The sequence below is a fragment of the Heliconius melpomene genome, chromosome 17 (assembly GCF_056956725.1).
Source record: "Heliconius melpomene rosina isolate 202511_hmr_F chromosome 17, ASM5695672v1, whole genome shotgun sequence".
Classification (NCBI taxonomy): domain Eukaryota; kingdom Metazoa; phylum Arthropoda; class Insecta; order Lepidoptera; family Nymphalidae; genus Heliconius; species Heliconius melpomene.
The window spans coordinates 10,165,264-10,192,735 of NC_140405.1; the positions used below are offsets into that span (position 1 = coordinate 10,165,264).

The following is a 27,472-nucleotide window of genomic DNA, read 5'->3' on the forward strand; positions in this document are numbered from 1 at the left end:
TTATATTGAGCATATAATCAATACGCAGTTTTATTTTACAAATAAATCACAAATGTATAGACTATTTTTTTAAATAATTTAAATACTTAAAATAATTTAATTTCACATATATACTAAATCATTTATAAATAAATGTACAATAACACTAAAATTATTATAATTAATTGTACTTAGTTACTAACTATACACAGTATTTATGTGATATAAATTTTTCGCATTTGTATTCCTCTTATGTTTGCATAGAAAACCACCAACACCATGTTTTTCTAAGCAGAGTTGGAGAATTCAATTAATTAATATTAATTGACACAAAATTATAAAACTTAGAATTAGATAATTTTGGAGAACATTTAAATATGTTTCATTTCTGCTATGGGTAACTAGTCACAAACACCATTAGCTTTTAAGTATTTTTCAACTGCAATAGGTAGGTACTACAGTAAAAATATTTTTACTCTGACGCATTACATAGGTACACAATAGTGGAACGGAAAAAGAACCGAGTGTTAAGACATTCCGTTTTTCAATTTCCGCTGAATTTTGAGACATTACATGTTAAGAGACGGAACCACCCACTAACCAACTAAACAATCAATAAATTATACACACCTATCGTATCGGAAAACGTGTAACTTACGTAACTTAACGTAAATTTAAATCTTATAAAGAGTCTGTGGCAGCCAGACCTTTGTCATTTTGTAAAATCTGGTAGTTTCTCTCCCTATATACCCATCACAAGTAAGTACGATAAAGAAATAGAAACCTGGACGTTTTTTGCTGTGGCCGCTCATAGGTAAATAAAGTGCCTAAAATAATATATAACTTTCCTTAAAGTATAAACTGAGTTAAAGCTCATTTTTTCCCCACTGCTAAGGAAGGGTTATAAATATATTAAATTGTGTTATCCATATAATTATTAACCATATAAATTTTTAAATTTTATAAAATAAGGAAGATCTGGCTGCCGACAGGCTCGTGGGCCATTTATTTAAATATGATTTAGATATAAGTTATAATACACTATTATATTAGTATTTTGTTCATTAAGCCCTATTTATAAAACATCATATATACAGAAATATATGTTTAAAAATTAAAATTATTGCGAAAGTTAAGTTATAAAATTACGGGAAAATTGTAAATTATTCAACCACTTTTTTGACTATAAGTAAGTTAATGAATTTTCATCATTAATATTAATATAGTTATGTAAATAAACTACTGTGCCATCATAATATGTATGTATGTATTGTAAACACTCATATATCGCCTAAAACTTTTTTATACATGAAAAATATTTCTTCACATTGTCAAGTAAGTTAAAAGGCCTCTGGAGGAACAGTTAATAGAATTTAATATCTTTTTCGATATACATGATTAAGTAAATTTGTACTAACAAAAAATACATTGACGAAAAGTCTCAAAAGTTATTATTATAATAATTATTTCTAAAATTATTATAACATTAATTATTATATGCTAAACATAAAAGAGTCATATTTTTATGTCATGGTAGAATTAAGTACCGGAACATCCGGCTTATGGGAAAAGTCTTCCATCATTCCCAATATGGACACATACGATCCTGATACAAGTGCTATTATAGAAATTATACTAATTATGCTATTTTTTATTAACACATAGTTGAATCTTCCCAAGTCTTTGTCCCAATGGTACACAGTGTCGACCACGGCTGGGATGAGAAGACCTAGTGTTGAGAAGAAAATGGCTCCCACCAAGCTTATTACGAGTTCTAAATTGGGGAACGCTACTGCTACGGCCACTGTAAAGTTAATTAAATATTTAACAATTTAAAATAGTTTTAAAAGTGTCAAAACACTCCGTTCCTCCGCTCTCCGCTAAATTGGCGAGACTTGAATTTAGTGGTGATTCTTAACGCCGTTTATTGTATCCACCAGCGCGCCAGGACAAGGAAATTAAATTTATTCTCTCGAGTGGGGATTGAACCCATCATGATTACATCTTAAATTTGCATATATTGGGTAGTTTCTAACAAAAAATGAACTGACTTGACTTTACGATACTTATATAAAACAGACATTATGTTTTATATAAGCTGCTTATAAAGAAATTGTAATATTGACAGTTTATTCTATTTTCATCTTAGTGACTGATATTGGTAACCATATCCTCAATTTATATACCGTAAATCTAAATCTAAATGTTATTTTAAGAAAATACAAATTTGTAAACGTATAGCTTAATTATCGGTATACTTGAACTCCTAATATTATACAAGTATCATTATAAATAAGTTAATTATATTTAATTTCTTATAGGAATTAGCTTATTTAAGCTTCTTATTCTGATATCGAAATTTTGTTTTTCTGATTTAATCTCCATTTAAAATATTTTTCTTACAAAATTTAAATACATACCAGTTATTATGACAATAACAGTCCTAATGCTAACTTGAATAACATTTTCATATTTAGTCGACCCTCTCTTCTGTAGACGGCGTTGGATCATTTCCATGGGAACGTAAAATTGAAGGGCGAACGAAAGATAAATGACTAGCGCCATTAAAAGTTTAGCACTTTGAGCGACCCTGAAACATATTATTATACATTTATGACTTTCTTTATGTGAATTAACTAAGTTTAACCTGTGGTTTCACTCGCAGTGTTAAATGGAAAAATTAAGAGTTGTGTATGATAATGGCACATTCCAAGTGCCCCAGGTTGAATTACATGGAAACAATTAGTAAAATCTATTATAGATTTTTTTAAGATCACGCTGTTCCCCGCACATATTAGGATAGGCAGAGGGAACCTGGGAACCTATTATTAAAACACTTCGTTCCCATTAAGATATTTCCGTTTCGCAAATCGTAAAATTCTGGAGGCATTGCGGGTTGAATGGCGGAATGCAACGCCGTGCTGTGTCTCATTACCAGAGGGAGGAAATCAAAATATTAAATGTTTCGTGTCCTTGAATGCACCCATTATGCATCTGCGCCATAACAGGCTTTTATTATAATCATCCCCGTAAGTATCATAAACGGACTATACAATACAAAATATACTTTTTCAATTTAAATCAGCAATGATTGAAAATTATTTGAAGAACAAATTTTTGGTAGAAAGCTACCAAATATTTTTTTCAGTGGCCAATAAAATATGACTATTTCAAAAATCCGTTTTTAGCCCTAAAGTAACGTCTTTTAGTCGCACCTATAAGTTATTAGTTATCATATAAAAAAATAATATATATTACCATTGATCCTGCGGCAAATTCAAAGTAACACTTCCTTTCACGGCGTCACCATATTGTACGTAGCCGAAGAATCCAACGACACCGTACAAACAGATGACGATCACCATAGACACGTTCAGCACTCCCGGACAACCCAGGAACTGTTGAGGTTTAGCCATCTCGTTCTCTACCGGCATTATGACACCGATACCTTCCATCGCGAATATAACGGTGCTGAAAATAAAAAAAAATATGTAAAAAAAAATACATGAAGATTTCAAATAATATATGAGTACTATTAGTATATTATTAGAAAAAAGTATTTCAAAGTCGGCATTAGTAGTCTTGAATATTTAATTTGGTTCTTATTTAGGTCAGTAACAATATTTCATTAAATATTGAAGTCAAGATATGAAAATCAATATTTAAACTGAAATTTAATTTAAATGTAATTAATCAGCATGAAAGCTGATTACGTTGTATTACCACGTAAAACTCCTTAGCCTTGTTAAGGTTGGGCTAATTAATATTTCCAAGAATATATCCTTATTCATTTATATGAGAGTCAAGTATAATATTTTTTTTTTGTTTGTGATTGTAGAAAGAAGAGATGACAGGAAATACCTATTTTAAAAGGGATTCTTAAACCTACACTTGTGCCTCAGGCATCACACTGTAAATCAATGGAATAGTAAGGAATTTCTTTTCATCTCTTTATGCAATAGCGGTGGAAAAACTATTAATTTAAATAAAACTCGGTATTGAGTGGACAAAAAAGTTTTAAAAAAAATATATGAGTATACGTGTATTATCAGCATAATACAAGGTTTTACAATTTCGAAAATTAATTTCTAGTTTCTGCGACATGAAATAAAATATCTTTTCTTTTTCTATACTTTCAAATGATATAAAAATGTAAGAGAATGTGAAAAGTAAAAAAAAAAATGAATTGGAATGGCTTACATTCAAAGCCGTAAAAGCCGTAAAGCGTAACTACAAGCGCCTATGAATATAATATAGCAGTTAAAAGTACATCCGCGAGTGAGTAATAAATATGAAATCTCGTTGCATAAATAAAACAAGGATATATTCTTGGAAATATTAATTTAGTTAACCTTAAGGAGCTTAAGGAGCTTAATGTGATAAAGCGGAAAAGTGGAAAGCGGAAACTCCTTTTTTAAATACTGTTTTTACATAAATAAATAATAAGTGATAAGTGTAGAATAAGAGAATATCAATAGCTCAAAATTAAGTTTACAATATTATACATAACATTTAGAATCTTTAAAAGAGAAGTTCTATGTACAGCAGAAACATTAGACACACAGTTACGTCAAATGTCTGAAGATCTAAAGGAGATTATTGAACACTTGAATGAAACTAATAGAAGTCAAGGCAACTCAACCGACTTCATTTGGAACTTCAACACAACCAAGAAACAACTTCTAAAAGATTCCAATGATAGGATGAGAGACCCGGAAAGAGAACATGTACATATGTTTCCTTTCTCTTTCTTTACTTTAGAAGCTATAAACTTACCTTAAAAACAAAGGCCACTGTGCCACATCAGCCACCATTTCCCTCTCACTCAACGGAGGCAGGTCCACAAACATGTAGTACATTGTCACAGCAAACACAATTACTATTAAAAAGTTTGCAATTGCTGAAAACGGCACTAAATATTTCAGATTTCTTATCTGACATATTAGCACTAGCGGTACTAATGTTAGGACGCAGTAGATTTGAATTGATATGTTCGATTCTGGATAGTATACGTCGATGACCTGGAAAATTAAAAGAATAAATAAAATTTGAGGCCATCATAGCGAAATTCTAATAAGCAGTATAATTTCTGATTTGAGGCTTGGTGGTTTTGGTTTCAATTTTGACCATATTCGGTTCTAGTAGCAAAATAAAAAGCGGTATTGAGTTACACGCAATGTCTGGAAAATTGGGGGCAGAAAATAATAAATAGTGTCTTAACTCTAGGTTTACTATCTGCCTAACTGTTTAGGTATATCTTTTTGAAGATATTTTACATAGAATAAAATAGCTATAAGCAACTATATTTGCGAATATATATAAATTATTTTCAAGTTTTACATATTAATGTGATATTTTTTTTCTTAAATTTATATATTTTATTTATTATTATTTATATATTTTTTTTATTATGATTTCTTATATAATACAGATCCCAGTAACGTAATTATTTAAAAAAATAAACCAAGGTAATACATTAGTACTACTATACCATATTATAATTCCATTTAATATAAAATAATTTCTAACATTAATTTTTTTTACTATTATTCATGAGTAATAATGACAGAAAAAAAAATGCCTTACCTCTTTAACAGATGAACCAATAAAGACAACGTATACGCAAAGTACGCTCAAGTATGTCATCGCCATCGAATAGTCTATTAATGTCCTAAAAATATATAAAATTAAATATAAGAAAAATTTTTATATTTTTTTACTTTATAAGAAAAACAACTTGAAGGAATAAAATATTTTATATTTTCATTTCTTCCCTCTGGTAATGAGGCGCGGCGTTCAGTTCCGCCACTCAAAAGGCAATGCCTCTTATCTTCTTCCTCCTGGCATTAATCCCGGCTATTGCCAGGGTCTGCCCTAGGCCGCATATAAGAGGCAATGCCTCTTATATGCGGCGGGAAGTAGGCTATGGAAGTATCTTAATTGGAACAGAATTTCTTTACACTATGTTTTCTCTGGCTCTGGCTAGACTTTAATAAGCGCCTAACATTATATTGTTGCAAGAGCGCAGTCATTCAACACTCTGCATGTACTAAAGTAAATACTTCTTAAACATTCTTATTAAAATACGCACTGGCATAGCATAGCAAAGTAGGCAGAGGGAACCTTATTTCAAAAAACTCCATGCCATGTACGATATGCGTTACCTCGAACTCATAGAATGTATAATAGACAAGGTATACCATAGGTATACCATAGGTATCGCCATGGACGTCGATTTCTAGAGTTATATATTTTCTTGTATTTTTTGTTAAATTATATTCTGGGTTGGGCACCAGACTTCACAGATGAAGCCGCAATTTAAAATTAGTGACACATTATATATGCATCTAAAGTCAAAAAAGGTCCAAAACTACACAATTTTATGTTGACTTTGACTATAATATCAAAAAGCTTTTTAACAAAGTTAACACAACACTTACTTTACAAAGCTACTCCAGGAACGCAATCTTTTGGGGCCGTACGCGAACGCCGCGCCGCATGTCTCCGCAAAACCCATAGACGGCTTTTTGGCTTCCACGCATACTTCTTGTGATGTTTTTACCTGGAAAATGTTTCATTACATAATATTATGTTTAAAATAAGTATTGTTTTTAACCGACTATAAAGGAGGAGGTTCTCAATTTAGTTGGTATAATTTTAATTTTTTTATGTATGTACACTGATTTCGCCTAGATTTCTGAACTGATTTACGTGATTCAGTTTTGTTTGATCGATCGATCGATCGATATTGTGTTTTCGAAGGTCAACCGAGGTCTCCCTCTACCTCTCTGGCCACTCATTTTACTTTAGTTAATCTTTTTTGCCACTCTTACATCATCCATTCGTTCGTCGTGCCCAAATCTTATGCCTACGTTATTTATTCAACATTATCATCAATCAGCAAAACTGACATTATTTCATCCATCTTCTGTAATATCCACATTTGGCTACTTCTATCACTGCATCGCTACCAACATATTTTTCTATTGTCTTTGAAGTTAAATGGAAAATATACGAATATAATATTATTTGATTCGTATATATAAAATGCTACATTTTAGCTATATCCTTGAATATACTTCAATTTATTTTTAAATTTAACACGTTAAGTATTTTTCTGTTATCGGCGCTAGAGGATGGACTCGTGATAAGGAAATTTAAGATAAGTGTTATTTAAATGCATGACGTAAAAAACCCAAGGAGTTATTATAGATATTATAGAAATAGATTAGACATATATAATATATTTTTTAGAAAAATTAAATATTTTATTTGAACTGGGTTATAGAGGTAGTAATTACGTTAATATCCAATTATTTCAGAATAAATTCTATTTAAAAAAAAAATTATGTGACAAAAATAACGGAAGAGTCTTAATAAGAACTGGGTGACTCAATATAAGGCGTAGAAATCTAAGTAAAATGCATAATATTTCAAAGGCTTCTATCATTATTAAGAGTGTAGAAATAAACTAAAATTGCATAAAGCTTCACATAGACCGGGATTTGATACTCCTTTGGATAACGACTATTCCGGAAAATGATGTTTATAACGTTTTGTCACTGGAATTTTGTAGAAATAAACTAAAATTGCATAAAGCTTCACATAGACCGGGATTTGATACTCCTTTGGATAACGACTATTCCGGAAAATGATGTTTATAACGTTTTGTCACTGGAATTATGTAGAAATAAACTAAAATTGCATAAAGCTTCACATAGACCGGGATTTGATACTCCTTTGGATAACGACTATTCCGGAAAATGATGTTTATAACGTTTTGTCACTGGAATTTTATAATAAGGTATTAAATAGCAAAGGTTCTCTAACTATGCTACCTATATATATCTATAGCGGCATAAACTATATTTTAAATAAGCTTTTACACCCCCGTGGTTTATTAAAAATAAAATCGAAACAGAGGTCAGGCGTGGGGCAGGGGCGCAAATATATGACTGTAAACGCGACTGGTTATAGGTTCAATTCCCACTTGATGAAGTGAAAAATTTATTTAAAGCAAATCACGGCATTCTACACGCAATGTCTCCAGAATTTGATGGAAAATGGAGAACGGAGTGTATTCACACTAGGTTCCCTCTGCCTACTCTGCTAGTACGAGATACAGCGTGAAGCTGATTTAACTTTAATTTAATATCGAAATAATTAACGTGATAATGGACAATCACGCGTGTTTCGATTTAACCCACTTTATATGGGTCAAAGTTTCTTGAAAACTTAGAATGACATATTCTTATAAGTTCCGCCAATGATTTCCGCAATGAAAGTGGGGAACGAAATTGTCTTAATAGGAAGGTTTAAGATTGTCTCAACCGCCTACCTGTATATGGAATAATTAATAATAAATTTGATATTTGGAATATGATATTTACTGCAAAGCAAAATCAAATAAATTCCTATAAATCGCAGTTTGCGAAGAAATAGAAATCGAAAATCGAAACCTCGAGATGGAATCGAACTTACATTCTGTCACGTACAGACATACACTTAGGTATGCCCCTGTGCCATATGGGCCTCAAACAGTATAGATATCCATACTAAAATAATTATTAATCACTAATATTAATTACTCATCACTATTATTAATTACTCATCACTATTTTTTCTAAATAAATATTTCAAATAATATTAATTAAATATTCGAATAGTTTAAATGGGCGAAGCCCCGTGGGGTTAATTAATATAAAATATCAATAAGCTTAAAATCAGAAACAAATTTATCTAAAAAGAGTCGTTCGTTCACTTTTCATTCATTCACATTATAATCATAGAAGGCAATGGATAATATTTAGTTTTCACTTTAATTATAAAGCGTGGGGGAGAAGTTAAATTATACAGGTCTGTATTAATATTTATTTCAAGAAAAACGAAAGATAAAGTATTTTTTAAATATTTTATTAGGATTTCTGTGTATCTATTTTTTTAAGAAAGTTCTTTTAAGAAATCCTTTCTATTTTACAGGTTTTATCTGTAGAAAGAAATGTTATTTTTGGATTATAATGTTAAATGGTAAATTTATTTATTTCACAAAAGAAGAAAAGTAGGCATCAAAAATATAGGCAAGGCAGCCTAGGGTTAAGATACTTTTTTTCATTGCGTGTTGAGTGGTGGTACCTACTCAAACTGGTGAGAACATTAAAATATTAAATATTTCATTACGTTGAGCGGGAATCGAACCCACAATCTTTCGGCAATGGTGGCCTCCAGGTTAAATACTTATATAAGGTCTTGCATAATTATAGATTAGTTTTGTATGGAGAATGAACAAGATAGACTGAAAGAAAAAATACCTCGCACGGATATCGAACCGACAATCATCTCATTTAGAATCAGATGGCACTTTCTAAAATCTAAATGTTTATCAAAGCAACTTACTAGTAGATGTACTGTATGTGTACATATAGCTCCTGCAATTAAAGTTCCTAGCACGCCTATAGCGAGACCCGCGTTCTTAAATGCTGATGGCATTGCAAGAATACCGGAACCCAGGCAAGCTTTTAGGAGATGGACGATTGAACCGATGGTCCTGGAAAAATAAACATTTATATGATATAGATATACGATATGTATACAAATAAGTTGCATTCATTTACAGTTCTCAATTTTGTGGTATTCTCTTTCTCTGGTTTGACCATTTGAAAAATGTAACAGCACATATTGTGATAATGTTTTTTGTAAATGTAATAAATAAATATGCATTAAGAGTATTTTTATAATAAAAAAATGTTTGCCTAAAAATAAATAGCCCGTAGATTCTACGGTAATTTTTCTTAATGAGTTTCTTTTTTTTTAGAGTTTAAAATAATTTAAATTTCTTAACTGTTTCGAGTAATTTAATATCTATGTTCAATTAATATTTAACATATTATACTCGTATATAGTCTATACGTTACAATTATTACAACATCAAATACATACTACTATACATTCCAATAGTCCGCGCTATCAAGAAAAACGTGTGCGACAAAATAATAATATGTAAGGAACGTTTTTTATTTGCGTAATTATTCATTTATTATTGTCCACATTCTGCAATACATTAAAATTATAAACGTGAAAATTTATACTTTGCCTTGCTTAGGCTTACGATAGTCATCTCAAAAATAAAATAGATGGAGTGACATGTCACTCCGTTCTCTATTTTTAATTTTCAAAAATCAAAATCAAATCTTATATTTTCTTATTTAATCAAAATAAGCAAAATATTATATTAACATACGAATTTGGATGCTCAACTTGACGATGCTCGAACGGATTGTAGGATTTTTCATCGCTGACCACATCCTTTGAATCTATACTCAACGTAGATTGAAATCCCGTAGTGGTCGTCAAATTTGCCCTGAAACAAAAAAAATTGTCAGTATACATATGCCACTATAATATTAAAAGAAGAGTACGTAATATCATCATCATCATCATCAACAGCCATCTTTTGTCCACTGCTGGACATAGGCCTTCCCCAATTTTCGCCATCACACTCGATCCTCAGCTCTTCGGACCCAGCCGCTTCCCGCCAACCTTACGTAATATAGTGACTATAAATAGAACAAAACCCATTGTTGAGGAGGTCATGGCGCAGCAGCACAGCGTTTGACTCTAAACGGTTAGGGTGTGGAGTCGCCACACTCAGGGAACTGAATTATTTTCACATCTCGGATCTTGGACAAGTAGAAAAAAACTGGGATTGAAAAGATAAGGTAGCGTTGAGTTCTAGTTCTTGATGGATGAGGGGATGAAAAGGTGATTATTCTTTAAAAGTTTGTATTTATTTCCTCGATCATCTTGCCTTTTAGATTTAGAATTTATTGGTTTTGCTTAGAGAATGAATTTTTGTTTTACTGAGACGTATTATCCCTAGGATCCATCTCTGAGTAAACACATAATTTCCTAGAGATAGTCATCAGATAGTGCGTAGGAAAGGTACTCGTAGCATGGAAAACTAAATCGGGCTTATGGAATCGAGTTTGGAAGGATTGGAATTTGGACTGTTGAATGAGACTAACGGACGTCCGCCTTTTCAACATCTCAAATTGAATCGTTGGTGAATGGTGATTTGCCTCCCACAAAGCAACATAATGAGTTTTCCTGCTATTACGTACATGGAGCACTTCCACCCTTTCGAGCATGTAGCTCTCGAGCTTCACTTTGCCCGTCAATAAAGTCAAACTAAAGGCGGGGGAGGCTTCACGCTGTATCCCGCACATAGCAGAGTGAACTTAGGAACCTAGTGTAGAAACACTCCGTTACCATTAAGAAACTTCCGTTCTTTACTTTCCGCCATAAATATATCCAGGAATAATAAAAGTTATAAAAATTATGAGAAACGAAACAATGAAGAAAAAGTCGACCGCCATAAGATATAACCATAAGATAAATTGTCATTCATTTTAAAAATAATAAAACCCTCTGGGAAATTAGATACAATCACATTAATGAGACAATTGAATTTCAGTTTTATCTCATTTACGATTCATATTTTGTAAAATAAACAAAAGATTATTGAACCTTCTAAATTGTTTATTCTGAATAACAAAATTAAACTTGTTTAAATAGCTTAGATTTTGTCTGTGGGTCAGTTTGTTGTTGTGTTGTGTTGTGTGTTGACAGCCTTTATCTGTAAATACTATGGTAATCCTTTACTCGGAGAAATATACATATATATATATATATATATATATATATATATATATATATATATGTATATATTCATTTTGCCACTTTTCCAAGACAAAGATCTTTCCGGTGTAAAAAGAACGTTGAGATTCACCACTTAAGGCACAATTTCATGAATTGAGTTGAAAATGGAGAATAGTGTATTTTATATCCTGATATATGTAGGAAAAAGTTACGATTTAGTTAATAAAATCGATCCTCAAGATGCCCAAACCACCTTCCTTTATATATATTTATACAAAAAAAAATATGATTATTTTTCAGTAATCTTTAGGACAGCAATTTTAATAAAATTAACAACCTTCTATCGATTGTTACTTGCAACCAATAGTGAATGACCCTCTGTCAACCTTGACTTTAAATGCGATTGTTTCCGCTGAAGCGGAACTTGATTTTACTTGGATTTGTCAATGAGAAAATCGATTCCTTTTATTTATCAATGCTTGATTCAATTTAAATTGATTTTTACTATATACAATTTATATTGATATCAAAGAATTTTTACAGTCACAGCCTCTGCGCCAAGATTGACCTCTAAAATTAAAAGATGTTAATATTGAAAGAAGAAGTGAAGTGCCTTTGATCTTAAAGAGTTATCATCAAAGTACGAACAATATGAGAAGAATGCCATTAAAAATTATATATTGCAAAAACATTGGATTCTGCTAGTTTTAACTATTTAGAAACTCATTTTCGTATGCATTTCACGTGCGATATCTTATACTTTTCTCGTGTTCATCTTCTTATTAGAAATAGCATTAAAAAGTGTATATATACGACTAATAAATAATGTAAATAGTGTAAGTAAATAGTCGTGAACGAGATCGTAATGACGTCAATCAGTAGTGTATTTCTTTCCAATTATAGCCATTGAACAAGTAAAAACTCATGCGTTTATTAATTTGAAGTTCTAAAGTTCTTTATGTTTACTTAGTTGTACACACACAGACAGACTCATTTTAGACTTCAATTTTATTTCGTTATAATATATCTATTTTTATAATTAACACAATCCTTGATTATTATTACCTTGCTTAATGTATTTTTTTATTAAAACAATTATAGGTTCGTGGTATTTACTAGCTGTGTATAATTTATTTTGTATTATCAAAGTTTTTTTAATATATAATATAAGAAATATTTATATTAATATAAAATTATAACACATATAACATTTTTTAATTTTAGCTTCAAGCTACTATTAAATAACTACTAAATCATTAGTTTTTTTAACCAAAATTTAGAAGTGACCTCAAAACGACTAAACTTGAAAAGATAACTAATTAAACTAAGTGTATCAAAAACAACGTTGCCTCATAATATTACATTGCTTAGCTCTCTGAATACTCATGTTGTACTCATCTAAAACGAAGTTTAAATTATTTATTAATAACTTTAACTGACTTGTAATCTGTGGAATTAGCACTTTTACAAAGATTTATTCTTAGGAGCTTGCTTGTTTAGAATACGTACGGTGTTGAGTATCGCTAACTTCACTAATTACCTTAATCATTTCTCTAAAATCATCATAGGTCCTCTTGATATGCAACAATACAAAAGAAATACATAGAAACTCGATCAGGTTTTACTTTAATTTTTAATACGATAAAAACTTCGATTGCTCCACAAATTTTTAATCTATTTAGAATTTCAGACCATTTACAAAAATCTTAACAATGTTAGAAATTAATTATTGTAGGGACACTCCGAAAAGTAACTCTTAACAAATCTACAAATTACATTAAAATACTCGGTTTAAATATTTTCGTTAATTACGAAAGGTGCGGAATACGTTCGAAGACCTTTTATTTAGTTAAATAATATTTCAATTCTGGATACCTCTCTCTAATGGTCTCTACGACAGCAATGGAATAAAATTATAATGAAACATTTTCCTGCTTTTGTCCTCTAAAAATTATTTTTTTCCATTTTAATAGGTTAAGGTACTGTAAAGGTTATTTTTTAATTTACCTCATTTTTTAAATTTGTGCGTTCAATATAATATGTTTAAGAGAACATAAGGAAGTATAAGATATATAGCGCGGCGGGACAACGATAGCGTAGGGTTCGATTGCCACTGAGGCAATTTAATCTCTGGTACAAACTAGACAACACAACAAATCACGGAGTTAAGTTCCGCCAATCAGCAGGAAGTATTTCCAAATTGGGCGGAAAGTGAAGAACAAAATACCTTAACTTTTTAATTTAACGGTTCACTCTATTCATCTATTATCTGATAAAGCGTTAAACTACTAAAGGTAAGCACTAACGTTTTTATTTGCTTACTAAATTCATTGTTTTCTCAATATTTCTTTTATAGACCTTGTCAGTAAGACACTATTAACTTAAGAAATCTTGCTACTTTTTTGCGGTTTTGACTCGTAAATAGAGTGAGAAAATAAAAAAATGTATATTTATTTCATTTCCCCGAGTGAGAACCGAACCCACACCCTGTCGCGTTTACTGTCGTCCTGTTTTTCCAATTGCCAATATAGTGCTCTTTGTGTACTTACGTCGAATTGAAGTTGTCCGTTTTTTCTTTGCTCGCCATCTTTTGTATAATTTATCTGAAACCAGAATTAAGCTTTAAATGTATTATATGATTAGTAGTTTAAATTGTAATATTAATGATTTAAGTAACCTAAATACAGTTTATGGTCAAATTAAATATTTATTTCTCACTCATATTAATTTTATTATTTTTTCAACGAGGCTTTCATCTAACTAGATCAGAGAAGCCTATTGAAACTACTGGGGAAATATAAAACGAAATAAGCTACAGAATACTATAAATGCAATCATCCCCCAAAATACAAATAAAATTGGAAAGTTGCGTGACTGAACACGAATGTTTTACAGAAGCTTTACAGCTGATCTGGTAGGTATTTAAAAAATAATTTCAATTTATTTGTAATAAATATAAAGCCGTTTGAGGCCGTCGTGGTGCAGGGTTTTTTGCAGGGTTTGCAGGTGCCCAAAAGTGTGACTGTAACGTGAGGGTTGTGGGTTGAATCTCCATTCGGGGAATGAATTAGTATTTATTTAATATTTTCATTTCTTCGCTCTGACACCAAGACATAGCGAGGCGAATAGTACCGCCACCCTTCGCAATTCCTCGGATAATTCGGTTGAAAGTGGGGGACGGAGTGTTTTAACACTGGGTTCCCTGGCGTTCTCAGCTCTCATTTACATACATATAAATCTTTTAAAGCATGTTTGGGATACTAATGAACAAAAATATTAGAATATATAAAAAACTATTAGACTTTGACGACATTGTAGCGCAGTGGCACAAAATCGAACTGTAAAAGTGACGGTTATGGTTTGAAATGAAAATATATATGAATTCCCATTTAGGGGAACTAATAAATATTTTCATTTCCTCGCTCTACTAACAAGACAAAGCGCGGCGTTTGCCAGTGAACACCTAATGTCTCCAAAATTGAACCTCTACTAAGTGTCTTAATATAAGGTTCCCTCTGTTAACCTTGTAATCTGAGGAGAATAGAGTAAATCAAAAAATAAAACAAAACAGCAAATTGGTATCGACAATAACATTTCTCAATGATCTTCTATTTGTTTATAGAAAAAGTTAATGCAATCCGACCTTGTATAGAAGTTGAGATAAAAAATAAAATCGAGATCAGTAGCAAACACTTCAACAACTGTAGGTTTATTGTGTAATTCTTTTATCTTGAACAATTTCCAATATTAATCTCAGGTAAAAATACAAGTGATTTAACGCAATTTTCCTCGCTTCTCGTCATTATAATAATATTTAGTGAAATATTTTAAGATGTGTTGAAATATTTTAAGCATGTATGGAATTAATGTCTATTGAATGTAATGTAGGATAGCTGCCAGCTAATGTAATAGTAAAATATACCATTGACTTTGAAAAGAGCAACTGTTGAGTTCCTTGCTGGCTCTTCTCAGCAGAACTGCCTTCCGAACCGGTGGTAGCTTTTTGCTCATATGTTCATTCGACGATTCAAAAGTGCTTATAATAATTGCCTATTTGAATAAAGAATATTTTGAATTTGAATTTGTGTTCCCCTTGTGACATACTATCCTCTATATCTACAATTTTTGTACGGAACCATCGGTTGGTGAGCCGGACTTGCGCTTGTCCGATTTTTTATAAATAAGCAATCCACTTCTTTGATAATGTTCTATATAAAGAGGCATAACTTCTTTAAAGTAGCTCGCTGAATCTATCTAATATAATAGTTTCACTTACGGAGACCTAAAGAGCAATCTTAAGATATTATACAGTTTTTGTGCATATTTTTAATGTTTTTACCTAAAATTTTAAACTTGATTCGGCACTTGTTTGATAAATTAGAGTAAATTTATTCTACTCAAGTAGGTACCTAACTTATAACTAAGACTACAAAAGGATTTATTGTAATGTACCCGGAATGAAGTAAATATACTTTATATACTTAAGAATGGCGGAAGAGACGCGTTTTTAAAATTACCTTGTAGAATTAATGTTTATAGAAATATTAATTTATTTCTAAACTTAAAATTATTAACTTAAAACGAAATTATTCCACCAGGTTTTTTTTATATTATATGTGTTTAAGAAATATTGTCTATTAATAACCGAAATCCAACGAACCGAATATATTTATATTTTATAAATATTCCTAAATCGGATTCGAACCCACAATCACTATGAAGACAATACCATATTTTGTAACTTAGCTACACTTGCGTCATTAGGCAGAAATCTAAATATACCATAAGTTTGCTATTTGTTAATATTCTTTTTAAATTTAACGAATGAAATCGAGATAACAGCGGAATATAACATACATACATTGTCCACTCAAAAATTTCCCTTTAAATTGGAATAAACTGTTCTCTGAGTAGCTACTAGCAATGTGCAAAGTGCTTTAATTTAAATTCTATGTTTAATTAACAATTGGACTGGACTGGTTCTCGAGACATTACGTGTTGAGTAGCGAAACTTAACACAGCTATTTGTCTCGTTACCAGATCGAGGGAATGAAAATAGCCGTGATAAAAAATATGCGGTTTTTTCGATTTTCGATTAATATATGGCGTATTGTAGCTAAACAATTTTCCAAATGTAACATACAAACATTAAAATTTGTTATGTAAATATTTTTAACAGTTTTTCATGACGAAATACTTCAGTATTGATATTTTTAAAGAGATTATTGACATTATCTCGAGTGCCGAAAAAATATTTATTCTTAGTTTTAGTGTATTCGTTCGAGACTTTGTTTCCCATTCTGCGCCTGATTTTCAAGACCTTAAGAAATGGCGGAATTCAACACCGCGGTTTGTCTAATTATTAAAAAATAAAATAATAAATTACTAAATGGAAAATAATTTCCTTTTTTATAAGTTTTTTACACTACAACAAATTCACAATTTAACACTACAAATTCACTGTTCCGAGGCAACACACCAAGTTAGCAGATTTTCACTTCAAATTAATGTTTTTACGGTCCAAAGAGCGACCTCTTTAAGCCTCTACCTCAAATTTTCATTCAAAATTTAAACATAATATAAGCATGCCTTATTCACGTGGCTAGATAATTATTTTATTCTTTGTCTGTCCCTATTATATATATTGTCAGATATCGAATAGGCAGCAAGACCTGCCCACAGAACTCCTCTATAGATAGGAGATTCAACATTTTGAAAAATTATTATTAACAAATGGGGAACGGAAGTGTCTTAATGGGAACAGAGTATCTTAACACTAAGTTCCCTCTGCCTGTCCTGTTATGAGCGGGATTCAGCGTGAAGCTAAAATCAAATATTTACCAAATTATGTTATATGATTCTGTAGATTTTTTTTATTCATTGTGGCGATAAATTTAGCTACTCAACACGCAGTCTTGAATACGAGTTGAAAGCGGAGAAAGAATATCTGGACTCTTTCTCTGCCTACCCTGATATGAGTATCAAAATGCAAAATTTCTTCTTTGCTAAGCATAGTAATTTTCGGGCACTCTATACTTTGTCTTTAAAAATATCCTTATTATTAATGTTCCAAAGTGGAGTTTGACTCACAATCCTTGCAAATCAGGAAGGTAAGTCTAGATGGCGGATATTCTTTATGATTTTCTTTATTTTTATAGCTTCAAGCCATATCCCGCCTAAAGCAGGGTATTCGGAAGGAACATGGGAACCTAGACACACCGTTTCCTGTTGAGAAATTCCATTCCACATTTTAGCTGAATTCTTGGCACATTACATGTTGAGTCACGGAAGTCAATGTACCGCTTTGCCTCGTGCCAGAGCGAGGAATCGAACTGTCAACTGTCGTGCAAGTTTACAGTCGCACGCTTGTACAATAATTGTTTTATTACAACATATCAAATAACATAACAAATAACAAGCCAATATAATTGACTGTAAATAAACATAAAATCAATTTAGAATTACAATTTTGTACTTAGATATGTCGTTATGCCTCAAGCTAAGATATAAATGTCTATAAATATGTACATATATTATGTTTATATTATAACTTGATTTTTTTTAATGATATGTATGCAGATCAAACCAAGCTTCATACATATATATGTATGCAAATGTTAGTGTTATAATAATAATAATGTTATATTTCTAGTTTTTACTACAAGAGACAAGTATGGCGCAGCGTATTGGTTGTAAACGCAACGGCTGTGGGTTCGATTTCCATTCGGGTAATAATTTATTTTCATTTCCTCGCTCTGGTAATAAGACAAACCGCGGTTGAGTTCTCCAACTCAACAAATAATTGATATTCATTAACGTCTCTCTCTAGAAATTTTACATTGGGTGGAAATCAGGGAACAGTGTTTGCAAACACTTATTTCCTTCTCCCTACCAATTATATTTTTATAATATTTGTATTTACAACATAAATATCTCCAGTACCTTGGCATTTACAGTGTATATTTTTTATGCCATGTTTATAACATTGACATTAGTTTTATCTAAAAAAGGTATAGTATAGTAGGTATAATATATTTCTATGCTAATAGTATAAAAGAGAAGAGTTTGGTCGAATGAGTTAATCTCGAAAACTACTAGTTTAAATTGAAAAAATATATATATTAGATAGTTCTTGGTAAGTGACCGAGTAAGCTATATTTCATATTATTTCATAGGTCAACAATTTTTGTTATTATTTCTACTTAAAACTCGGTGAAAACTACTAGGTACATTATGATTATGGCCCCAGATTGTTATTAAAGTATATAAAAATAAAGTTTACTTTTCTGTATGAAAATACTGCTTAAAGTTTCAGAAACTAGAAGCTGGAGTAGCTGGAAGCTAAGGTAAAGTTAAGAAGTTGAAGTCAGCGGCTTCAACTTCTATAATCATGACGTCTAAGATGAACTTTGCACTTGTAAGTGTTCGTATATAGTGTTAGTGTAACATAATATGCTTTACCTAGACCAGTTTATACTGCTTTTTGACAGCACGCCTATATATTTAGCCTTAGACCTGTTCTTTAGTACTGATAGAACCACACAAAAAAATTTCTAATATATTATTATCAATGAATAAATATTAAGAGTGAAATTTGTCACACATATCTCTTTATATTTTACTAGTGGACTCGGACGCGGCTTCGCCTGCTTGAACTATAAGAATATTTTCGCGTCGGTCATATTCATACTATGCCGCCCGAAGGCTAGGTCATTTCGAATCAGTGACATCTCCTTAATTATTTATTAGAATGTTATACAGAAAACTATAATTTCAATCTAGATAAAATGTTAAGAGTGACTATTATATTTATTTTCATAAGGATGAATGTCAAAATGTCGCGGGAACGGTTGCGTAGCGACGCGACGGTTGTTATTAAGATGGCAGAATAAATTGCATGTCAAATTAGAAAGTACTTTAAAATATATTAGTATATACAGTAGGTAAAAAAAGTATTTGCACACCTAATTTTTTTGAATTTACACCTATAAAAACACAGAATGATTTCAGTTAATTTTTGTATTTAATAGCTTAATCTATATATATTTGGAATCGATTATTAAAAATTTTTAGAAAATACAAATAAAAAAATGAGATGATAAAAACACCTTTTCTTAAAGTCAAATAAGTATTTGCACACCAACCATTCTCTTGATACAATGTTATTCTCGCGACATTTTGTCACTTTAGGTAAAATTTTAACATCGCTTGTATACACGTGAACATCGGGAAACGTATCCTAATATCGAGAGTTTTGTTTAGTGTTCAGAAAAAATCTTGAAGCCTACATGCCGAAAGAATTTGAACTGTCGTTATCGACGCGTGAAGAAGTTATTTTACTCCGTAATGAAGGTTGAAGTTATCGCCAAATCGGGTTAAATTTAAAGTTAAACTACTAAACTGTGTAGTAAATTATAAAAAACCGAGAAGAAATGGGTATTGTTGAAAATAAGGAAAGGTCCGGTCTTCCGAAGAGGCTCAGTACGAGAGAAAGGCGACAAATTTTAAAATCGGTGCAAAATAAACCATTTACAAGCGCTCAAAGCTTAGCAAATGATATCGCGTCAAGTTCATGTAAGGTTGTCTGTGCCCAAACTGTAAGAAACGTACTGGGTAATGGTGGTCTTCGCAGCAGAGCAGCGAGGAAAAATTCTTTCATAAGTGAGGCCAATATAGCAAAAAGACTAACTTTCGCGAAAGAATACGTAAATACGCCTTTACAATTTTGGAACAATTTTATGTTTTTCTGACAAAAGCAAAGTTTATCTTTTTGGATCGGACTGATAAAGATTTGTGTGGCGCAAGTCAAATACTGAACTGCAGGCGAAACATGTGCATAGTACAGCCAAACACGACGGTGGTCATGTGATGGTTTGGGGCTGCATGACAGCAAATGGTGTCGGAGACTTGGCTTTTATCGAAGGAATAATGAAAGCAGTAGATGACGTTGAAGTGTTGCGCGATATTTTATGTTGCAGCGCATCGAAATTAGGCGTATGTGAGACATACTACTTTCAGCAGGACAATGATCCTAAGCATACAGCTATGAAATCGTAAGGAATGGGCGTTGTACAATGCCCGTAGAATGCTGAAAACTCCGCCATAAAGGCCAGACATCAACCCAATTGAAAATTTATGGCATCTGCCGGATTAAAATGTGAGGAACATGATTTTTTTAAATAAAAATTATGTGAAGAATGCTTTGGTGGAGAAATGGGCTAAAAACTCGATTTAAACAACGTCCAAATTTTTGGAATCGATGCCAGAGAGATTACAAGCCATCATTGATGCTAATGGAATGTACACTAAATATTAAGTGTCTTTTCTTTCATTTATTATTGATTTTTTTACAAAATACGTACAAGCTGGTTGGTGTGCAAATACTTATTTGACTTTAAAATATGTGTTTTTACCATCTCATTTTTTAATTTCTATTTTCTAAGAAATTTTATTAACCAATTCGAAATATATATAGAATAAGCTATTAAATACAATAACTAACTAAAATCATTCTGTTTTTTTGTAGATGTAACTTCAAAAAATTAAGATGTGCAAATACTTTTTTTACCCACTGTATGTGTAATGTAATGTTATATAGCCTATAGCACTTCTGAAGAATGCAGCTTTCATACAAAACAAAAACAATGTAAATCGGACCAGTAGATCCAGAGATCTTAGCGTTCAAACAAACAAACAAACAAACTCTTCCGCTTTATTATATTAGTATAGACAGATTTTGTGATCGATATAATAAAAATGAAAGATAAAATTGACACTGTCAATATGCAGAAATGTACGTCACCAAGCATAACACATCAGACTAGAGTCAAAATTATAAGCAATGTCCCGCATAGAAGAATTGATGTAATCTTTTCATGTTAGATTTTTTTATCTTCACGCTCTATTTAAGACCCTTTTCCCTCATTTCCACTTTTTGTCAATTTCTGAGGGCATTGTGTGTTGAGTGGCGGTATTTAACGCCGCGCTTTTCCTTGTTAACAGCCACACATTTGACAATCATATGTTTTATAATAAATATTCGGCCGCGAGTCACAAAAGAACCCGCTACCACCGACGCAAAAGTTAAATAAAGTAAGACGTGCAAGGAGTCGCCATTGGTAAAATCAGTGTGGGTATATATTTTAATTAAACTTTTTTTCTGACTCTGCTTTTATAATCACTCATACAAGTTAATATAAGCCTTTAAAACTCGTACTCGTATATAGTTTATTATGCACTAGTAGCAATTTCGTTTTCAAGTTCAATTGCATTACCTCTCCCTGAGAAGGTTAAACCAGTGTTAAGTTAATTTAACTTTTACTTATTAATATTAATATAAAATATTTTGCTTGTTAATTTTAGTTTGATATTTATTCAATAAACAATCTAATATTGAAGATATAAAATAGTGTATTAGAACGTTCACATAGCGCAAAGTTCGTCTAAAAAATGTAGGATTCATTCAACTTTCAACGAAGAGAAAATAAAATAAATCAAATAATATTTACCTTTGGAGTATTTTATTTCGATATTATTTTTCTGTGTTTGTAAAATAAATAGAGAAATTAATGACTTCATTTTTATTTTCCTTTTTTATTAATATAATAATATGCCATTACGGATATTCGCCCCTTATTCTTTTTTCTTATTATTTCTTTATTAAATATCTAATACTACAAGTTATAAAATTAGGGCCAAATTATATTTTGTACACGAGAGTATGTCCGTTTGTCTTATTTTTAACTTCACGCTGTATCCCGCACTTAGCAACGTATGCTGGGAAACTTAAGGACCTAGTGTTAAGAAGTCCGTTCCTATTAAGACATTTCCGTTTCCCTCTTTCCGAAGCGAAACTCGAGCTACAATCATCTCATTCTCATCTCATCTCTTGGGCGCCTGCGCCATGACGGAATATTTATCGTTTGTCAAAATATATCTTTGCTTCTGTCTCCACCACATTTTTTTAGCACTTGCTCTATTTCTAGCGGGATATCCAGAGAAAACAAGGTGCCAGACACTACCGTTCCCGCATACATCTTTCACCTCGTCCACTTTCATCAACCTCTCCTTATTTATCCTCTATAAGTATTAGTATATCTTAAAAAATAAGCGGAGAAAGAAAAAAAGAAGTTGGAGCATAAATAAAAATCGCTTACAATAAATAAAATACCAACATCGAGGACAGACGTCGTCGGTAATAGAATATACTAGTACTAGTATTGAATAGTCAAAACGCAATCGAAACGGATACAAGGTTAGATGAATGAATGAATGGTAGGATTTTATAACGTAGATTTTTTTGCCAATTATTTGAAGAAACTTGTAATTAAGGTTTAATTAGCATGATTTGGAGAAGACAGTTATTTGTTTTTCTTTCTTTAGGAAGGGCTTCTGAGGTCACGTTAACTTTAAATTTTCTTATAATAATTTTGGATTGGATTCCATTGAAAAAGATAGATCGAAGAAAGATAAAGACTTAAAATGTTATGTTTTATTCATCTCTCCGTCTTCTGCTCAAATTGAAGACGTTAGGTCTATATATTTTTTGAGCTTCACGCTATATCCTACATGTTAGGGTTCGATCCCCAATCGAGGAAACGAAATATTTACTTAAATTTACATTTCCGTTTCTTCGCTCTGGAATCGAGGCAAAAGCACGGCGTTGGGTTCCGGAGTGTATGTTCACTATGTTCCCTCTGCTTACCCTGCTGTGTGCGGGATACTGCGTGAAGCTGTTTTTTTTTATCACACTTTAAGTGAAATACTGTCCCATTGAATACAATGACCTCTTGAACTACGTACATACAATAGATATAAATGATGGTCATAGGAGGAAAAAGGATAGAGGTCAAAGAATTCAATCCCTTTTGGAGTAAGTAATATCCGTATGAAAAATATAGGCTTTTATAATAAAATGTCTTTCTTATCTTTTTGGATGAAATACGGCAAGCAATATGGTTATCGTTATTTTTTATATGAAAAAAGCAGCTACAGGATTTTTTTTACATATACGCAAGAGTCAAAACACTAAGCTTTCCGTTTACTAACCCAATTCGACACGTGTCTGAGTAGCGGAACTCAACGCTTTTAACGCTTTATCTTACTACAGCGTAAAAATTGAGATACAAAGGCTATCCAGTGCACTAATATAGCCTTTTTTTATATAAATGATCGACAAGTGTTTTACTGAAATAAAATTAATCCATACCTTCCATACCTATATTATAAATTCGAAAGTAACTCTGTCTGTCTGTCTGTATGTCTGTCTGTCTGTCTGTCTGTCTGTCTGTCTGTCTGTCTGTCTGTCTGTCTTTTACGCAATCAAGCCCAAACCGCTAATTTAATTGTGATAAAATATTCATATAGAGATACTTGAGGGTACCGGGATGAACATAGGATACTTTTTTTTCTTATATTTGTAATATTGTCGATTTATATTAGTATATTAAAATATTTATTAATTTGACATGCAATTTATTCCGCCATGTTTATAACAACCGCCGTTGCTAAGCAACGATTTGCAAACTTTGTTTTTAGAAAACGACACCCAAAATGAGTTTGCTTGACGCGTACATGGCGCGCCGACTCAACCTTATGAGACACAAAAACAATATTCTACAAAAATATTGTCCCTTAAATATTGTTTAAAAAAGTCCGCGTTGACATATACTATAGATATAGATTTGTATACATTAACAAAAATTAGATGATTTCTATAATTGGATATTCATTCTTATGAAAATAAATATAATAGTTTACTGGATAACATTGTAGTAAATAATTAAATAATTAAGGAGATGTCACTGATTCGAAATGATCTAGGCTTCGGGCGGCATAGTACGACCGATGCGAACGGGCAGATGACTTTGATGGTTTTGTAAATTTTTATATATTTTCGAATTACTGTTAATTTTTATTTAATTATTTGCTGCTTATAATTAATTTGTCTCAGTTCGGTTATCTATACCGATGTTATACATTTAAAATATCGTAATTTTAATAATTTGGGATTTTATTTAATATTGTTCGCAAAAATTATTAATTATTTAATATAGAAAATTGTTTAGTACGCGCGCACGGCAAACTTTAGGTAATTTTACTAATATTAAGAATTTCCTTTAGTTACTTTTACTTATTTTCTTTGTTAATTTCGGTTACTCAGATATTTTTTCTTATAATAAATCTCCACTTATTATTCTTTTTTAACTTATTTTATTTATTTAGGCTTATATTTACTTATAAATTCTATTGAAAACCGAAAATATTTTTTTAAATATATTTAATAAATAATCGTATAGTTCAAGCGGACGTAGCCGCGTCCGGGCCCACTAGTATAATATAAATATACAATATAAAACATTTCAATATTCTTGTTGCATTACAAGACCTTGAGCATTTTATTATTTGATCAATTCAATTGAATTTGTTTTTAATTTCACGCATTTTTTCGATATTTTTTAAAGATAATGTAATATTAAGACATTCCATTGTCTACGTTTCATCTAATTTTAGCATATTGCGTGTTAAGTGGCGGAACTTAACGCCGTGTGTTTTCTTTAATGAGACTAAACAACTCACTTTAATGTTGACTTAATATTTTAAGTTGCTATGAAATATATATTTTGTTGCAGTTAAGACATTCAATTCTCTGTTTGCCGTACAAATAGGCCCTATTGCGTTAATCGACGGAACCTAACGCCGCGTTATGTCATTTTATAAATTTTCAAAGCGTATAATTAAAGTGTAGTGAATGTAAATAAATTTGCTCTCAATACAAGCTGTCTTCGTTACTAGTGTTCTCAAGGTTTAGATATAAAGTTGCAAAAAAGTAATACTTATATTATAAAATAAACAAAAATTGTATTACCTTGATAATGGAGATTATAAATGTATGGATTTATATAATTCTAGAGTAGATACATTCCTTCGCGTGTTTTTGACTATTTTTATATGAAAAGTGAATTGTAAAAACTTAATTTAAATGATATTTCTAACAACCAAACTACCAAATGCACTATAAATATAATTTGTTTGTAATAAAATGTAACTTTGAACACTAAATAATTTTGGCCTCTAGGTTCTTTCTCACACATTTAAGAAATCAAAGACGATTTAAAAGAATCTATCAAAACTTTAAAGAAGCTCATAATCTTACCGTAACGAGCGAAGCGAAAACAATTGTTCCTATGACTCAGAATCGATCCCACAACCGTCGTTTATAATCAAATATTATTTTACTATAGGCTATACATATTTTGCAATTTTTTATTATGCCACAAGAATATATAATACCAGGAAAACATTTCATTTCTGAACCTTCGGTTTCGAACTGACATCCCGGTGACCTAGAGTGCTGAACTCGTCGCAATCGTTTTCCTACGTATAAAATTATGTAGCCAACGCAAGGCCTACATTGTTAATAACCACTGAATAATTTGTCCTTATAGTACAGTAGGCCAATGTCTGTCTGCGGTGGTTGCGAGTTCGAATTTCATTCGATAAAATATTGTTTTTATTTTCTTGATCTGGGTAACCCAAGCATTCCTTCGATACGATACGAATTATAATTACCGGTAATCGAACCTATATATAATCGTTTGTACTTCACGTTTAGTTTATATTAAATTTGTATTTTAAGTATGTTTAAATAAGTATTGCAAAAATTTCGTAGTTAAAATAATTTTACAGTTTAGGTGATGGTTGTGGTTTCGAATCCAAAAAAAAAATATAATCTCTACTATCTTAATAAAAAATATTCAGTCCTGTATACAGTGCGTGGAGAACGTAGTGTCTTAGCTCTAGCTTCTCTCTTCCTACCATGATATATGGAGAAGGCAGCAAAAAGAAAAAAAAAATGTTACATTATTTCCAATAATTCTACTCTTAAGCATTATTGCTTAACGACAATCGACGTTTATATGAAATCCGTGAGAATTTACTGGTGCATTGTACTAATTATCTTTGAAACCATAAAAAATGTCATTACAAAATAAATTAAACGACTGTTTGTAATTATAATAAATATATATTGTTAATTGTATTTTAAATTAAATAAAATTAATTAAATATTATTTACAATTCTCCAGAATAATTTAATTTTTTATTATCCCTCCCTCTACTTTCCACAGATATTAAGCACAGTGAGATGTTTAATATTCATAATTTTTATACATTTTTTAATCGATTCTCTAAGAAAAGGAAGTTATCAATTCGACTGTATGTTAATAGAAATCTTTCGAAAAATTCTGTAAGATTTTTAAGATTTTTAAAAAAATATATTTTGTCTGATATTGAATGCATTAAGGTTTTAAAATTTTTTATAAAGATATTTTGGCAATATTTATTTTACTTTGTAATAATAAAAATATTAAGCATTCCTTACAATGTATATTAAATCCAGAACTAAACTTAGTTAATTAATTTAAACGTTCCCCAATTGCATCACTAGGATAAAATTAAATATAACGACTTATATAAAATTAAAAAAAAATAAAAACAAAAATAAAGAAAAAATACGTACTTTTCATACAAAAATACACTTTTGTTTATATTGTTATTTTTAATATTAACTGTGCGAATGTCGCGACACTTGTAACTAAACTAACCGTTTCATTGAAATAGAGCCATGCGCTCGCGTTGATTTATTGCAACACATTTTTTGTATTGCAATATCGACTCTATTCCAATAAAATAGGGTTCAATTTATTTTTTATTAATATAAGAATTTTGAAGGCTAACTAGCACTCCCTTTACTCGGTTGATTGTAAATAAAGTTTCGTGTAAAATAATGGTCAGGTAAAATTTATTTTACAAATAATATTTAAAGTTCAAGAGCTTT

At 31.0% G+C, this 27,472-nt stretch overlaps 1 protein-coding gene across 1 annotated transcript; it reads right to left on the reverse strand.

Moving 5' to 3' along the window:
• Positions 1–27,168, reverse strand: LOC146530225 (proton-coupled amino acid transporter-like protein pathetic). The gene is made up of 10 exons (XM_085200739.1): positions 27,155–27,168; positions 14,184–14,237; positions 10,217–10,336; positions 9,373–9,523; positions 6,420–6,541; positions 5,566–5,650; positions 4,756–5,000; positions 3,238–3,450; positions 2,400–2,569; positions 1–1,783 (listed from the first exon to the last, which is right to left on the reverse strand). Exons 2-10 carry the CDS (start codon positions 14,219–14,221, stop codon positions 1,503–1,505), a joined length of 1,425 nt encoding a protein of 474 aa, XP_085056865.1. The 5' UTR covers positions 14,222–14,237; positions 27,155–27,168; the 3' UTR covers positions 1–1,502.
• Between the last annotated feature and the right edge of the window lie 304 nt (positions 27,169–27,472).